The 17,995-nt window shown below is 41.5% G+C and overlaps 1 protein-coding gene across 6 annotated transcripts in view; it reads right to left on the reverse strand.

Moving 5' to 3' along the window:
- Window positions 1-17,995, reverse strand: part of CHD7 (chromodomain helicase DNA binding protein 7) — a 132,230-nt gene that overhangs the window by 79,594 nt on the left and 34,641 nt on the right. For 5 of the 6 annotated variants that reach the window (XM_064442653.1, XM_064442654.1, XM_064442655.1 and 2 more), the window contains one exon: window positions 8,504-10,361. In XM_064442653.1, coding sequence (XP_064298723.1) covers window positions 8,504-10,186 — 1,683 coding nt within the window. In that variant the 5' untranslated portion in view covers window positions 10,187-10,361. Of the gene's footprint in view, window positions 1-8,503; window positions 10,362-15,958; window positions 16,074-17,995 lie in introns of all 6 variants that reach the window. The other variant, XM_064442652.1, reaches the window with a different exon arrangement.

The following is a 17,995-nucleotide window of genomic DNA, read 5'->3' on the forward strand; positions in this document are numbered from 1 at the left end:
AGTGCTCAAGGAAAACAATTCATTGACAGATATTAGAGGCACCTTCCCTCTTTTTAGTCCACATGACGCACATGTAATTAAATTGTGCCAAGCTTTTTTTGCTAGAAAGGGAATGTTCTTTCACCTCTTCAGTAACAAAATAGTTGCAAATACTTCAGCTGGAAAAGGAAAAAAGTACTTCTTTCTTAGAAAAGACAATGCATCTCTGGAATCAAATCAGTTACTTATATTTGTGTCAAAACAGCAAGAAAAGGTGAGAGTTGAAAAAAAAAAAACTGGGGAGAAGTTGGAATGTGACCTGTTTGTCACTAAGTCGGACAAAGCTTTGGCTTCTAATGGAAGTTTTAATTTATCAAAATTTGAGGGAGGACTCAAGGGTTGGTTACGGAGGGCAAGTGCTACAGAAACTAGAGCTGTGTAAGGGCATAAAGGGCCTGAAAGCTCACTGCCAGAGGAAGAGACAGTCCCCATCTGCCCTCACCAAGCATTCCCACTCCCACACCATCAGCATGTGTGATCAGGTGGTCACACAGTTAAGCGATGTCAGGAACATGACATGGCAAGAAGTGAGCTGACCAGATAAGCCAGTTCACCAAGTGATCAGGCATGCTGATGCAAGGAAGGAGCTATGGTTCTATATCCCAGACCTCAGCCACCGTTATTTGCATGGATTATTTTTTAAAGCAGATTAGATATTGAGAGTTACTGAGTTCACACAACTATGCTGGGAAGCTGCCAGTGTCTGCCCACAGCATGGTGATGCAAAGGTGCACCCTGAAGCAGGGCGCAGAGCAGTAACGGGCACCATTGTGCCAAATGGCTGCCTCTGGCAAGGGCTCAGGAGGCTGGTGACTTGAGCAGCTGGCACAGGAGAGGTGGGTGACCCCCTGAACTTCTCTGTCCCCATTTTAACACAGACATTGGCCATTTCCTCTCTGTTCCTACTGCTCAGCACTGCTCCATCAGCTCAGCTCAGCCTTTCGCTGTCCCCTCCCTCGTCACCACTTCCTGCTCACGCTTCCTACTCTGCTCCTACCAGCTCCCAAGAGAAGCTGCTTCACCATCTTTAAACCACACCTGAAAACTTGGGAATTTTTCAAAAGAAAGACGTGTACAAACAGATGCTTTAATCACCATGAAAAATTCAAGGATGTTAATCTCACTCCTCAGCTACCAATCCCTACAACTCTGTTGGCAAAAGAAGGTACCAAATACTTGTAGATTACATCTCTAAAGAAAAAAGTTATTTGTTTCCAAAATCCAGACCACATTGCCACTTGTATAATAATATATATATTATCTCCCCATACAATTAAATGATCATTGATACTTAGAAAGGAAAGCTCCCAAAGACAATGAAGGAATGGGAGGGATAGATACATTCATTCAGATACATCTTTCAAGTAAGACCATCCCTTTTTAAAACACCAATCTAGTATTTTAGCTTCATAATTTTTTGATTATTGATTCTTTCATGATAACTCAAATCTGAAAGTTCAAAAGTGAGAAGCACTGGCTCACTGAACTGAGGGAGAAAACCACCTCTACAGACAAAAGTTAAAAATTGAACTTCAGAGCGATGGTGTCCCACCACAGTGGGAACCAAGACGTTTACTCTCTCCAGAGGAAAGAAAAAAAACCACGGACACTTACGTAAGTTTGTGACACTAGCATTCAAGATACAAGCAAAGGCAGATTAGTTTAAAACAAATGGATGCTTCAAATTCCATATGAAAAAGCAGGATGGCAGACCAGGAGGAGAATCCATAGTAAAAAAAGCAGGAAATTATTACTTCACCTGCAACTTGTTCCTTATTAAGACTGCCACTGTACTAAAAGAAATAACGTTAAAAAAAAAATTAATCAAGCATTTCTCCTTTCATTTGCCCCCATTTTCCATCCTTGTAAGTTATGTAGGCTGATGATGACACAGACATGAGGGTTTGTACTAGACTATCAGCTTTCAGTCATGAAAAAAAGCTTCTCTGAAACAACAGATTTTAAATTGTTCAAATAAATATAAAATAGGAGACTGTGTTCAGCCATGGGAAAATAAGATGACTGCCAAATCCCACTGGAAGTGATCATCAGCAGAAGTACTGAAGTACTGAACAGCAGCATAAATTTTTAAAATATATCTAGTTAGGTGATTCCTCAGATAATGCTAATGATTTCAAGAACACACACATTCAGGTCACCAACATATCATCGAAACTTTCAACATATTGATGCTGAAGAACATGTCTATTAACTCTTAAGCCTACAATATCAGTATGCTGATACAGGCTTGTGTTTTATGCTAATGCTGCAAACTGGCTTTACCCAAAACTCCAGAGCAGGTTATTTTAATGGCACAAATTATCTTCATCACAGTCAAATCATGGCACCTGAGGGAAGAAGTATTCTTGAAGTTGCCTGTACCCCCTCAACAGTAAAAAAGACCAAAAATCCATAGCAAAACCACCTCAAAACTACAAATCTTTGGCCAAAGGCCTATTCACTGCAGAATCACTGCAACCCTGTATTTATAAAATTACATTTAGCCTTCTCAAGGATGAGGAGGAAATAAGCCTTTGGATATGTTAATATTAACTGTTAGACTGGAATATATCTGTGGAGTTTTAGAACATGAACTTTTGTTGGACAATGTATTTCATATTAATTATTATATCCTTTAAGAGACCTGCATGTCTCTGAACTGGCTCACAGATGGATCAAGTTATCAGTGTAACAGACTATTCTACTCCAGAGGTAAAATAACTTCAATACTTTTAATCAAAGGTAGCTTTAATTGTCCACTTTTCTTTGGAAAAATATAGTTAAATACACTGCTTATATTGCTGAAATACAGGAGTTCTTCAGAGCCTCAACAAAATAACAGCAGAAGCCTGTAAACTTTTAAGAAAAATTTACTATTATCAGCCTTTACTTTTAGATTAATACTATGGATTTTCTTCTTAGCTCTTCCTTCATCATTCTCTACAGCTTCTGATATGGCCTAGTGTTTTTACATATACTTTACATAAATACACACACACACAAATGCATACCTATATATAAAAATAATATACAATTGTAATCAATCAAGGTTCAGTATTAGTGGTTTTTTTTATTTCCATTTAGTCTAGCACTTTCAAAAAATCTTGTCAACATACACTAGTTTGCTGGTCTATGAACACTTAAAAAAGGGTAAACTAGAATTTGCAGGGGCAGCCATGAGATTTTGCTGACTGTGCAGCACTTACAGGACTCCAAAAGACCAACTAGCAGTCACCTGAAATAGCCTCTGAACCAAAACAAGAAGTACTCAATAGTGTTTATAAGTTTTTTTAAAAAATTGGAGTTGTTCTACTCACTGACAGGAAAATAGTCAAAAAGCTAAACACTCAAAGGATGAAAAAACTAACAGTTTTCTCTGGAGCTGTAGGACACTGCCTATGATTACTAATTTATGGGAAAAATCCTAACCACCTCAAATGATACTATTTCTTACTAAATAAAATTATAGGATGCACATTGTAATATAATCAGTTATGTGATAACAGTGAGGAGGTAAGGAAGAAGTCAATCTCTTATTACTACTCATAGGCGTTAGAACAATTAAATACCCAGGAAAAAGTCAACTTCATTTTAGTGTGCCAGCAGTAACTGACTTAAGATGCACTCTGCTGGGTTAGGATATGGTGTCAAATCACACCAGCCAAGAGTAGTTTTCATTACTATCCCTCTCCATTCAGGTATATCTGAGTATAAACTAAACTGAGGCAGCAACACAGGGTTTGAAAATGCAGGAAGGGCCTGTGACAGAGGTGACCCAGCAGGACTTTCCCTGCCTCTTCCCCCACAAGGGAGGGCAGGAAATTTCAAAATAATGCATTCATACCAAACACAGCTATGAGTTATGATTTAAAGTAAAGTCACATGCCCACAGAAGTAAGGTCAGCAGAGTAAACCTGACAGTGAACCAGTAACACACAAAAAATTAATTCCTTCTCCACGAAAAGCTGGACACCACAACCCAGCATCCTTCAACACTGTTGGTGCCCGCCATTGTCCTCTATCATTTAGTCAAGCACGGAGGCTATACCCTAACTGGTTGTCATTTAAGTATTCCTATGTTTGACTATAAATAATGTAGATCACATTTGTGGAATATGACTAATGAACAGGACTTGAAACTTCAGCCCACACAGTAGCTGTGGGTAAATAAGTTGTTCTGTATAACAACACACCCAGGATAGCCTATTCTTGGCAGGGAAACTCCTACACTTGTTCTATCACTCAGAAAATTCTCTGAAAATGATACATAAGAGCAACTGCATAGCATTAGACCCCCAGAGGCCTGTCTAACCTGATATTCCCTCTCCAATAAATTCTGTGGAACAGTACAAGGGCCAGACACGCACACAGTAGATGCACCCCAATAACAAACTCTCAGCCACTTATTTATGGCACAGATCTGCTGAGCCAAACGTGGTACCCTCGTGTTTATCAAAAGACAATACATTTTTCTGGACATCTCAGAGATCAGCATCTTATTGTGTGGTTCTGAGCTCACCACCTGATAATTTGCTGAACACCTTAGAAGAATTCAGGGAGATAAAAACTGGTGACAAACAACCCTTGTTTCACATTCACCTTCTTCATGCACCCATATTACTCACAGTTTTAGAGGCTTTTACCATCTCTTTCCTTCCCTTCCCCTCTAAATCACCTCCCCTCTATGTTTTTTCAAGTGCTACTGTATTTTCTGCGGCCTGAGGAAGGGACCCAGAGCTGCACAGCACCTGCCACATCAGCATACCATGCATTCACGTAGCAACATGATAATGATCTTTGTTTTGCTCTCTACTACTTCTATAACAATTCCCACAGTTTTATTTCTTTGACTGTCGTAGAACATTTTCAGATAGCCATCTAACACCAAGAGCCTGTTCCTAAGGAGAAGTTTTTGCCTGCCATTTCACTGCCCAGGCACCACAGAATCACAGAATCGTTTAGATTGGAAAATACTCTTAAGATCAAGTCCAACCATTAACCTAACACTGCCAAGTCCACCACTAAACCATGACCCTAAGCACAATGTCTACATGCCTTTTAAAAATCTCCACTTGACCACTCCCCTGGGCAGCCTGTTCCAATGCTTGACAACCCTTTCCATGAAGAAATGTTTCCTAGTATCCAATCTAAACCTCTCCTGGCCGCGCCTTGACTCACACAGCTTACAGCCAAGCAAATGACATTCATGTTGTATTTCTAATTATTTAGTTTCATTACTGTTAGGCTCTTCACCATATCTGCACTTGGTACTCAGCTTCGAGTATGTTAACAGCAGCAGCAAACTTTGCCATCTGACTTTTCACTCTTTTCAGATCATTTATGAGTATTTTGTAGAGCTCACATGCCCAACACAGATGCCTCCACTGTGAAAACAAGCAAGCTACTCCTACCCTTTGCTTTGCACCTTGGTCGATTACCCAGCCACAGCAGAACCCACCTCCCCACGCCACAGCCACCAAGCTCTTCCAAAAGCCTTTGGCAAAGGACATTTCAAAAAAGGGCCTGAAAAACCAAGCACACTGACTGTATGTCCCAACGCTATGGTGGTTCTGACGAATCTATCAAACTCCACTGAAGCCAGCCAACTCACTGCTAACAACATCCTAATAACCACATCTAGTTTTCAGCTATTAATCTAAACCAGCTGAATTGTCAATCACCAGCTTCTTCTCCCAGCCAAAATAATTTGCAGTTTTGCACACAAAAAAGAAATAACGAGCCCTAGAATCGACACAGCAATTTCTTTCAAGTTAAAAGCAAAAGAACTTCACTTTCCTTCCAACATATCTAAAAACAAAACAGTAATTTGGTTAACCACAACTATTACAGCCGTCCCGTGATAAAGCTAGCTTCAAATCACTGAAAAATAATTACTAAGATGGCTCCTGTTGATCTAAAAGTACACAGTGATTTCCATTTCACTGACTATATTCGTTTTGTTGATTCATTTTATACAAATAAAAACAAGCCAGTCATTTAAATAACTGTTCTTCAGTGAACAGTTTTCTGCCAACTGACATGAAGGGGAAACCACGACATAGACAGGAGAGCTACAAATTCTGTATTCGGTCTTAAGAGCAGGGGTGTTGCACATCTGCATTTTTCCCCAGGGGGTGGGGAGGAGCTGAGTTTTTGTTGACTTGAACAATATTTATTTCATCCAAACAGTTTTCAAGGGGGAAATGCCTGCCTGTCAAGAGTTTCATTACTATAGTCAGGTCTCTAATTACTTAATGGGAAGGTATGTTAACAGTAACTTTTACCAAATGAAAAACTTAACAGAACTAGGCTAAAAGAGATGTTACTTGGCTAGCTCCAACTGTTTGGATTACTGATTTTAATCAAATAACTTATCATGTGGTTTTCCTCTAATTATTTAGTTTCAAGCACTTACCTGTGTTCAAGCTATTCATCTGCAGTTCAGCACTTTGTAATAGGTTGCATAGCTCATTTAAGGGCTGAGCTGCCTGCATTTTACCTCTTCACCGATTAAAGGGAAATGAATGTCCCAAGAACATTTAAGAAGCCTGACCATTCTACAAGTAAACCTTCTCCTCCCGAACCACCTCTCGCTGCCAAAAAAGGTTGACTGGATGAAAACAAGGAATTAATGCTGGTAAAGAACACCACAGCTTTAGGGCACAGTCAATCTCAGGTGTTCCCACACCCGATGTGAAACATCCCAGCCTTAGAAGTCTTATGTTACCATTTCTACAATTTTATTTCCAGTTTTTTCTTCTGCTAGAAAACCACATTATCTACTTCTTTTTCTGATCCCCAGTCTTTCTGTACTGATTTCTCTGTGCTGCCATTACCTGCTTCCCAAATATCTACTCATTCTCTTTGGTTTTTTCTGTATAGTCTTGAGTTCTCTCTTTTTTATCCTGCTTACCCACACAGCCAATAACACTAGGAGTATTGTCAAGAGCTGCTTCCTCCAGAAGGAACACACAATTCCATGTGCACGAGAGAACGGTAATTTAAGTTCTTCAAGCAAAGCCTGTGTGTGGAGGTGGAGGGAGAGGAAAGGCCAACAGCTGGTATAAAATTTCACATCATTTTTGAGGGGGCAGGGGAGAGAAACACAGTCTTTATGATATTTTTTGCCCCTTCAAGAGGAAAGCTTCCTCTTCCCTCCCAGCATGACAGCCTCCTTCCCCTTGCCCAGCTTAGGGCCCGGTCTCCCTCACAGGGCTTCCCCACCCTGCAGCACCTCCAGTGCTCCCCCCATCTCTCTTCCACAGGGAATGTGGAAGCCTCTCCCAGCTGATGAGCTGCTCCATCTACCATTCCTTGTCAGCTGCCTCTCTGCAGCGCATACATCTGATTCCCAGACCCACCTCATGCTGTGCGGAGCGGCTAACAGAAGCAGCCGGCAGGCAGCAGTGGAGGGGACTGCTGAGCAGCTGCTTTCCGCACAGGCCTGGGACACTGGCTAGGACAGCTGTTTTTATGATTTATTAAGCTTATTGTAGCATCATATCATTATGACTGCATTCCAACAATTGTCTCCAAATATTTATGGGCAGAGCTAGTTGGCATTAATTACTGACTGGTTAAAAAAAAAAATAAAATCAAACCTCATATCTTGACCACTTATTCATTCACTATCAAAAACCTCTTGAATGATGACTCACAGAGCCAGAGGCAAGCAATGGCAAACATGAAGATCCCAAAAGGCACTTTTTCAGCTCAAGCTTAACATGTTAGCATGCAGTCAAACCTGCTAAGCTAGAGAGGATCAAGATGTTTTAGTTTTTTAGCTTTTAATTGAAAAATTACATGGAAGCAACACATTTTCATAAAAACCTGGCAGATCAGAGACTCAGTAAAATAAAACTTCTATCCTGTTTGAGATTTCATTTAAGCCTCAGATTTGATTTCAGACTATGATTCACATCTGCTGCCTTCTTGCATAAACTGTTGCCCCATCACTTCTTCAGCACTAAGTAATGCAACTGAGAAGTTAATCCTGGAAGTTTTTTCACATGTAAAATTTTCAGCTTTAACTTAAAACCACAAAACATTCCCTTAGGATTTAAAGAAACCCCTTGGTTTGGCCAAAACAAACCCATTATTAACACACATTTCTTTTTCCAAGTTGCAAATACAAAAATTAGTAGTTTAAATGACAATTCTCACACATGCTTTCCATTTTCCCCTCAAAGGAGACAATGTGAAAAAGCAGGTATTCAGCTTGTCCTGTTGCTGTATCATATTTTATTCTATCCCTAATATTATCCTGTGAAAATTACTGTAAGGACATTAGCAAGCTACCTGAACGCCACTTTACCTTCAGCTTGTGTGCACCAAGAAAGCCACATAACCAGTAAGAAACAGGGGAGTCAGACAGGAGCAACTATTCTGAAACCAAAGATCTTGTGTATCCTGGAACTCATTTACAATTATTAAAAACATTTTCTATTCATCAGAAGTAGCTTACCTGAAGGACAGGCACTTTTTGTGGTGTGTTTTGTGGTGACTGGTGAAGCTGTGCCCAAGGCTGATGATGAGGATGTGGGGGTGGTGAAGACTGATGATGTATCCCTGGATGAGGCTGCATGGGAGGACAGGTTGGCATTTGCTGTTGAAAAGACTGCTGTTGACTAGGAAGCTGCTGGCCAGATATTAGTCGCTCTTGTATTGCTTGTGGATCTGCAAGGCCAACACCTGGACAACCATTTGGTCTCATGTGCCCACCCATCTCCCGTGGTGTTGAAGACATACCCATAAACGGACGATTCTGTTGCATGTTTCGGGGGCCCATATTCCTTTGTCCAATTCCCATGGCACCAGGGGGCTGGTGTGACGGCTGAGGATGGGGTATATTTGGATAACTGCCAACTTCCATTGGTATTCCAGCACTACCAGGTCTAACCTGTGGAGGAGGCGTACCTGCTGGATTACTCATTGCTTTCATAGGTGACATGGGAGGTGGAGAGGCATAAGTTCCCTGAGGCTGTGAAGGGTGCATAGTTTGCGTGTTCATTTGGTTAAGTGAGCCACTAGGGTGGATGGGTTGCTGGTGCATTAGTCCTTGACCACTGTTTGATGGAAATCCGACAGCATTTGGGTATCTTGGTACAGATTGATTCATTGGAGTGTTATTTGTAAGGCCTAAATTCTGATTCATCCCTGTATTATTAACTAATCCCTGATTAAGGTTACTGTAAGGATATCGAGAATACTGCCCTGAGTTGTTTATAGTAGGTGAGGGTACCGTCTGGCTCCGAGAACTAAAATTAAGTGTTTGCGGCCTAACAGCACCCTGCTGGGGAGGATTAGGGGAGAATCTGGGATTGTGGGCTACTGATTCTCCATGGAGAGCAGTGGGGGGATGGTGGTGAAATTGCTGGACTGAGTGTCGCAAAGAAGGTGCCATACTGGGATTCTGCTGGGGCACATGAGACAAGTGGCCAGGTCCTGAGGTGGCAATGAAAGGGTTTCCCTGATTGAGGCCTTCTTGGCCTTGAGAAAACTGGTTCATCCTCTGCTGCTGCGGCTGACCGTGCTGCTGCATTGAAAAATCACCACGAGCCATGTAGTTTCCCATCTGCTGCATGTGCTGAGGATGGCCCTGCCCAGGGGGTCCAGAGGGTGCCTGTGGTGGCTGTGTCGGTTGCGGTTGCTGCTGCTGTTGCTGCTGGTACGGCGCTCTTATCTGGTCTGGCACTTGAACTGCCCGTGGTCCCCACATGGAGCCACTGTCTACGAAGGGTTGCCCGTGTCTTTCATTCTGCATGCTAGGATAGACTCCCATCTGACCACCAGCACCACTGCCGTGAGGAACCTGAGGAACTGGAGGGTTGTGATACTGTGAATGAGGAGACGCTATACCATTCCCAGGGGCATTGCTTATCATCCTGTTCGGCTGATCCATCAGGTGCATTTTCTGCTGTTCGTATTGATTATAGTGATCAAAATGGGTCAACTTGGCTTGATTTTGATTTGCAGGGGGATGATGAAGAGATGACTGTAAAGAGGGAAATCCTTGATCCATGGGCATTTGCTGCCCCATAGGATTTACTGTATTTTCAGGATATCCACATTCTCCAAGACCTTCCAACCCTTCACTGAAAATATTCCCATCTTCTCCAAACAGACTCATCATTCCTGGATCTGCCATCTTTTTTCAGCACACAGCTCCTCAGAGCTACAACTAGAATGCTAGTCTGTGCTTCACCTCGGCGAGGTGTTTTGTCCTCAAAGCCTTTAATCCTCAACTAATCTCCTTCATGTCATTCCATATTTCCTTAATTCTTTTGGACCACGCAGTGTCAGGCAAAGTCTGGTTACTGCTCCTAGAAAAAGCGGGGGAAGGGGGAGAAAGAGAAGAAGATATTGAAATAAATAATGTCAGGCAATACAAAGAAAACACACTTGACTGTCTTTTAGACAATGCTAGCTAGTTTCAGCCCCTGAAACACATCTTAAAAATCTATTTCGCTTTTCGAAGGATTCATTAGTTTTATCAGAAGCTTTATTATGATAGTGAGTTAGGAAGCAAGCAAAACACTAGCCTTAACCTTAAATTAATCCATTCACTAGACTTCCTAGTGCTCCTTTCTTGGGTGGAACAGAACAAAAGAACACAACATGCAGCAGCAGCAGCTGCCACAGCAGGTAGGCAGATGTATGAATGTAGCCAAGCAGCCCATCTGCCGAACTAAAGCCCTGAAAATGCTCTAGTTACCAACAGCATGTCCTTAACCTTATTCCCTTGAGCTGCGTAATCAGATGAGCAAGCAGAAGCACCAAGTCCTACGACAGACTAAAGTTAGTTATACGGACAACAGATTTTTTTCAAATGCACACAGAGGTGACCCTCTAAAACGTTTTAAACATCAAGACTTAAGATTTAGGAAGAAAAAAATTTTTAAAAACATATTTTATCTTCATTTAATGAAGCTGTAAACTAAAGACATGATGCTTCTTCCCATTTAAGCAAAACTATATGCTCAATTTACGTAAGAAAATTAAATTCAAAAGCTTCATTCTATAATAGGATAGATTTCTCAAGCCATATCCTAATTTCTCTCATGATGATAGCAGGGAACACTACCATTGGAGTTCATTATTCATCTTCAGGCAATCATGCTACTAACTGCAACTACAGCACTTTAGAAGACCACACTGAAATTTTGTTCTCTCCAGAACTACAATCTTGAAAATTCATTCAGGAGAACTAGTAATGGCAAAAGAATTTGAATAATAAAATGCTAGCCTAACGAGGTACATTCTTGGACTTGGGGAAAAGAAAACAACACACAGTAACAGATTAGATTCAGAAAATATCCTGTTTAGGTTTTTCACGTGGAAGACGGGAGTGTTCTGAAATGTGCCCCCCATCCTCTTCCCGCAACAACTTGAAAGACTTTGTTTGCATCTGCTTATTATGAACAAAACTAGGCTAATGTTCTCTTTCCTTCTTAAGATCAGAATTTTAAATGCTATGTCTTATATCTCAAAATTAATACGATAGTCAAAAGGAAGCCCATCGACGTAGCAAACAAAACCAACTATTTTTACATCTTTGTCATAATTTAGTAGCGACTGTACTTGCAGATACCATCTTGCCCTTAATCAGTGAGCAAAGAAAAGAAGCTTTACAAGTTTCTACTTTCACATCTTGCATTTTGTTCTGGAGGAGGGATGCTTTCAATCACTTTGGATGCAGAATGCCAGGCCAGGCTATTTTAACTGAAGGCGATTTGTCCCAGACAAGTTTTAGGAGAAAATATCAGCATAATTATTACACTTCTTGTAGCCATTGTCAAGAGGACCTTCTACAGCATGAAGTAGAGGGCAAGAAAAAAAAGCACAAGCATTTATCACTCCTCTTAAAATAGCATTTGAATGTCACCTTTAAAACCACACTCAAATCTCTTCAGTGCTCGGGCTGGGATATTAACACATGTATTTCTAAACCACTTGGGGGTAAATTCCTATGAGCCATCTTCATATTGTTAATATCTATTCCTTTTGTTCTCATTTTCTTTATTAAGCAGAAGCCATCTGTAATACTTACCACCTCTACCAGTTTATTAAAGCATAGCATAAGGAAGTTCCAACAACAAAGTGAGATGGAACCTCCTTCACCAAAACAAGCTTTTGGTATTAGACTGCTCCAGAGCAGACCACTGCTGTGGTAAAGATCCCTCCAGTGATTTAAGATTGCTTGAGGACTTCTGACACTGCTACCTCTGCTGATGCATTCTGCCATCAGAAGCTGGCGAAGCTGGACATCAGTGTGTACTGAGTCTTGTCTAACAGCCTTTTTACTTGGAAATGCAAAAAGCACGGTGCACAGACGCTGCTACCTCCCAGCCACTGATGTAATCTGGGCAATATCAAAACTTTAGCCAGGTAGAGGATCTCACCCAGCAGCTAACTTATTTACAACCACAGAATTATGAATAAGTAAGGATTTTCACTCGTTTTATTATATGAATCACGCCTACTTAAAGAACCATTTTTGAAGACAAGACTAGTGAAACTGGGCAATAAAAAACCCTGAAAACTACATAGAAGAATTCTCTTTGCTATCTGTTGTAGACAAGCTAACAGAGCATCTCCAGAAACAAGGGTGCGAGCATCAAGCACACATTTGAATCACACTGCTTCCCTCACTGTTCATCAGCTGACAGGCTTCCAATAAAATTCAAGTGAGAGTCAGCCACTGGTAACAGTCAAAAGCTAACAGCAGTTAGGAGCTGCTACCATACCCAGAAAACCAAGTTAGGAAAGGGTAAGAGGGGTGTTTAATTAAACAGACCTTAATTCTGCCCAGCTGACTCCATCCCAGTTTGCAGGTCTGGGATGGGGACTGTCCCTTGCAATGAAGGAGGCATGGTACGGAACAGCTTCCTGAGAACACTCTCTTTAAAAAGAAAAGTAACCTCTAAGTTTATGATGCAGTTTATATGCAAACAAATCCATCATCCAAATTAAGAATTAAAACACTGTCTGCTGCTACTTATGATTTTAGCTCTGCATTTTTATCTGAAGTGTGAATTGATTTAATGTTTGAGCTGTTGATGCTAAAGCTATTAGGTTTAAAACACAGCTTAAGAATGTGCTTGAGAAGATGTCTTGAAACTGTAGTTTAAGTTTAGCCTTAAATTTAATGACCACAGCCCTTTACAGTCAGAAGTTGTGTGCTCTCAAACCTGATTCTACTTCCCCAAATAAAAGTCAGACCTCTGATGTGATATATAGCACATGTTGAAGAAAAGACAGTAGCAGCTGAAGCCCGATCAAACTGAATTAATCAACTCTTTGATAAGAAAACAGTCAATACTGGAATTACCTAGTAAGTTCTCAACCTCCTATGCTAACAGGAGAGATGCCTTCTAGATAGTTAAGCAAGTCATGAGAGTCACAGCCTTATTATAAGTTGCAATCTTTTGCTTCTTTCACTACAAGTAATGTAATTTCTCTGCTTAAATCCTCAAGGCTTGTCAAAAAAAAATTCCCACACAAAGGTAGGACCTGCACCAAGCAATAATTCTAGCTATGATGAATTCACTAAGCGCCACTGTTCACTTCTCCAGGAAAGCAGACAACTAACAGCAAGACTGATGATGTTAAGCTCCGCTGAAAGTCTTTTTATGATTAAGTAGTTTAAAAATATATATTAGTGCATCATCTTCTCTACCATCCCATAAGTTAAAACCAATAGACATTCATGAAATGACAACTATTTTCTGGGCCTTAGAAAGGCGGATTCCTGAATAAAAGTGCGAATGTATGAAGAGATAGTGAACCTTTTTTTAAAAGTAATCTTAACCAAACTATGCAGATTCAGCTACAAAATTCTATAGCTGTTCTGTTCCTGAACATGAAAGATTGCATCAATGAAGCTGAACTCAAAGAGTGAAGACTGCCTAGACAACCTATTTCTGTTCAAAGCAATGGCATGATCCCAGCTTCCAGGACACAGTCAATTGCTTAACAACCCTGTTGTCTCAACAGACAAAGCTTACATTTACTCCAGTCTGCAACATTCCAGTCCTAAACAGCTAGATCTCAAATTTAAGTAGTAGTTAACCATTGCTCAACTTAATATTTCAGAGCTACGTGGACTCAGTAGCCTTGGGCCGCTTCCCACTTTGAGTGGAACAAAACTGCCTGCTGCATACATATAACCTGATCTAGGGCTGTAAAAACTAAAACCTGAACTTTGTTAGTCTTGCTCCCAAAGCAGCAGATCCCAGTACTCAAGACCAGGAAGCAGCAGGGGCAGCACAGATGCACATGCCCTCCTCACATTCTGCTGTTCAGAACAATGTTTTGTAAATCAACAGGTCCTTCGATTCAACTATTGATCCTTCTATACAAGAAATTTAGCAACATTTCTTGATGGCCTTGCAGCAACTAAACTGAATAAACAGAATGTGTGAAGGAGCTAATACTGACTGCTTAAAGCTTTGAAGTGAGATGTGTCATGCAGAGTTAATATTTTTACTGCTATCAGTTGATATTTCAGACAAAGCGCTTAAGTACTCGACAGACAGAAACAAAACAGTTACTCATATAACGGAACTATGCACCTACAATGCAATACAAAAAACACTGCAAATACTGTCCTATTTTGAAGAACTAGGCTAAAAAGACCTCTCATGCTAAAAACATGCCAGAGGTCATTTTGAGACCAGAGCCTCAAAATGTAGGATTAAACATCAGGCTACTAAATCTGCATTTAAACATTTTGTATTTAAACTGCTTTTCAAAACTGCTAAGCTCCTGATGGCTGTTAGGGGTAGTAATTTAAGCATTTGCTGCATGGAAGTAGATGACACAAATGACAGCAATTAAAGTCACATTCTTACTTTATGAACAAAGTTGGAGGAAAACATTCACCAAAATCTTCATAAACACATGTAAAACCCTGACAACATTGGAAAAGTCATGCCAAGACATTCAAATTGGGGAAGATGACTGATGAGACTTCTACCTGTCAGCCCAATTACCTACCAAGCAAATAGTGCTGCTGATGCCAGGACAGTTACGCAAGTGCCTAACTGCGTCCGTGGGAAGCGCGCCTAGTCTCCTGCGTGTTTAATGCTTCGTTCTCATTGTTGTGCAGGCAACATGATTTCTGACTGTAACTTCCAAGTAAACTTGGTTATCCAAATGCCAAAAGACACTTCTTCATGTAGAATGCTTTCCTAGTATGCACTTCACACAGTACAACTGTGTTAAAAATTAAGTCTGTATAGTTTATATCAGATCAAAGGATAACAGTAATCTCATTCCCCCCATCCCAGGAAAGGGAGACAGGACTTGCAAGGATGAAAAGAATGACCTCACACATGTCAGGAATATTCTGCCTTCAGTGGGAAGAGTCAGCAAACAGGGTATAAGCATTTGTGAAAAGTTTAATTTCACATCTATCGAGTAAAATTCATTTAGTTCAAGGAAATACATCCTTACAGAAGTCTGCAGTGGCAAGTTCAAGGCAGTCAATAATGTCTTGTTAAACTCAGAAGGGGGGTGGGGTGTGTGAAAACCTCACGTGCCTTTCCTCAAAAGTCAGGGTTTTTGCGTATGTGCAGTCAGCTAAATGCCATGAATGCTATTCAGTAACATCTTCAACACTGGGCAAGAAATGCATGAAACTAAGTTTCCCGTACAGTATTTAAGGAAATAAAATGCAATCTGGTTTCTGCTTAACACATCATGTACTTTGGCAAAGAACGGGCTTTTACAGAGGCAACTGAGGGCACAACAGCCTTCGAATACTTGGCAGCTTGTTGCTGTCAAGCAGCTGATGCAGGAATGACCAGCTAGAGTTCAGCCTGTGCCACACATTTGGAAACAATATCCTACGTCATTCAAGTTCACAGGAGCTCTGATACAAGACCACAACAACATCTAGGAGCACTCTGATGCAAACCCTCTGAGCCTCGTCGTTATATCATATGCTCCCAATACATGCCTTCTGCATTTGCCGTACCAGTCGGGCTGCAAACTCTTTTCCAAACATGGGGCACTGCTAATTTTGTCAGCACCTATAACATTAAAATAAGAAACCTCAGCATGTCTTTTCTTTGCAGTCATTAGAAAAAAGGGAAAGTTTATAGCCATTTATTAGAAGTCATGTACTTGGAGGTCTTTAATGAGGTAACCAGAGGAATAAAAAAAATAAAAGGTTTTTACATTTAAGTACATTACAAACATGAGGTGGGAGGAGAGGGGACAAGCCTAAGCCAGAAACACTTCAGTTTTAGTGTTACGTAGCCTGGAATTTTAAGAGGCCTTTTTTGGTCATACGACCACCCTCTCTCCCAATCTAAGTTTAAAATACAGATGTGAGGAGGAGGTTTATCTAAAAATAGTCCTAGATAAGCAAAGGAAACAATGCAGTCACAAAAATATTTCAGAAATACTTTTAAAAATATTTGATAGCGGTGTTATCTTGCAAATGACTTCATAAAGGGGAACTATAACATGTTGGATGTAACCCTAAAAAAGGTTTGAACGCTACAAGCGCAGCCGGTATCGCCTGTGCCCTTGCTGGTGTCAGCGGGCTGGGGTCTTTGGAAGCCGCTGGTGCGGAGGGCGTGTTGGGCGCTGGGTGCCGGCTGCCGCCCTGAGCCGCGGCTGGGCGAGGACGATGGACGGCGAGGACGATGGACGGCGAGGACGATGGACGGCGAGGACGATGGACGGCGAGGACGATGTCCAGGAGAACAAAAAGCCGAGGCAGGGCCGGAGGGGGGGAGGTGGTGTCAGGGAGAAGACTTACATTGTCGCCATCAGTCACCAAGAAGTCTCCCAGCAATTACATTGTCTTATAAAGCTGACACTAAACCGGCCGGGGGATTCAAGAGGTGGAGCCAGCGGCGACCTGCTGAGGCGCTGAAAAAACACCCCGTGCAACTGATGACTCTTGTTAAGGGCCCTGTTTTTTGTGCACCTACTGCAGTCGTCACTGATTAACCAACTGCTCTGGCAACTTCCTACATTCTTTTGCATTTAAAAAGGATCTGAGAGGCCGAGAGTCATCCCCTTTCATATTCCACGGGGAGCGGGAGGCTGCGCCCCGTCCGGCTGGCTGGCTGTGGTGCAGAGGGGCCCCGCTCCAGCAGGCCCCTCTCCCTGCTCCGCCGCCCTCCTCCCCCAGCCCAGGCCTGCCAGGCCTGCAGCTGAAAATAATTTATCTGTTCGCTCCGCCGGGCTCCCAGCATATGCGATTGGGAGGGAAACGTATCCATCATGAATAAACTTGAGCACAAAGACAGGCTGAGTGTCACAGGATAGAAAAGGGCAGAGGTCGCCGCAGCAAGCGGGAGGGTTTGTGCAGGGCCGGGGCTGGGCGCGCATGGCCGCCTCACCCAGCCTCCCTCCACACAGCAGCCTCAAGCCTTCCCACTTTGTCGCATCCCCCGAAGTAAACAAAGACCAGCAAGCGGTCCCAATCGCAAAAAAAAAAAAAACCCAACCAAACAAAAAAACGTAAACGACAAAAATAATCAGAAAGGTGACGAAGCTCAAAGTAAAACGGAGCCTGTTCTCTTCCTTTTACTGGAAGTAGCTCGCAGTGTTTACACCCGGAAAGCTGGGAACTGTAAAAATTCATGAGGTGGATACTCAAATGTTTCCCAGGGTTTCTGAACATGTGATTTTCACTGAAATGTATTTTCTTAATCACGGGCAGGTTTTAAGACTTAATCGTATCCCAAAAGGCTATTTCCAGCTATAGAATTATGAGCGCTTTAAAGTAGCCAGACCCTATATTTTACTTTACCTGTTGTAAGGCCAATACAATCATGTTTCATTCATAGTTTATGAAGTCTGAAAAACCACTTGATGAAATTACAGTCTACCGATACCACACATGGTATATTTGTCCACGCATATTCTATAATCATTTCAATTTATGACTTGTACTTAAGAGTCATTTTCCTGTACATGTGTTCTTCATAAATAC

Source organism: Phalacrocorax carbo, chromosome 2 (assembly GCF_963921805.1).
Source record: "Phalacrocorax carbo chromosome 2, bPhaCar2.1, whole genome shotgun sequence".
Classification (NCBI taxonomy): domain Eukaryota; kingdom Metazoa; phylum Chordata; class Aves; order Suliformes; family Phalacrocoracidae; genus Phalacrocorax; species Phalacrocorax carbo.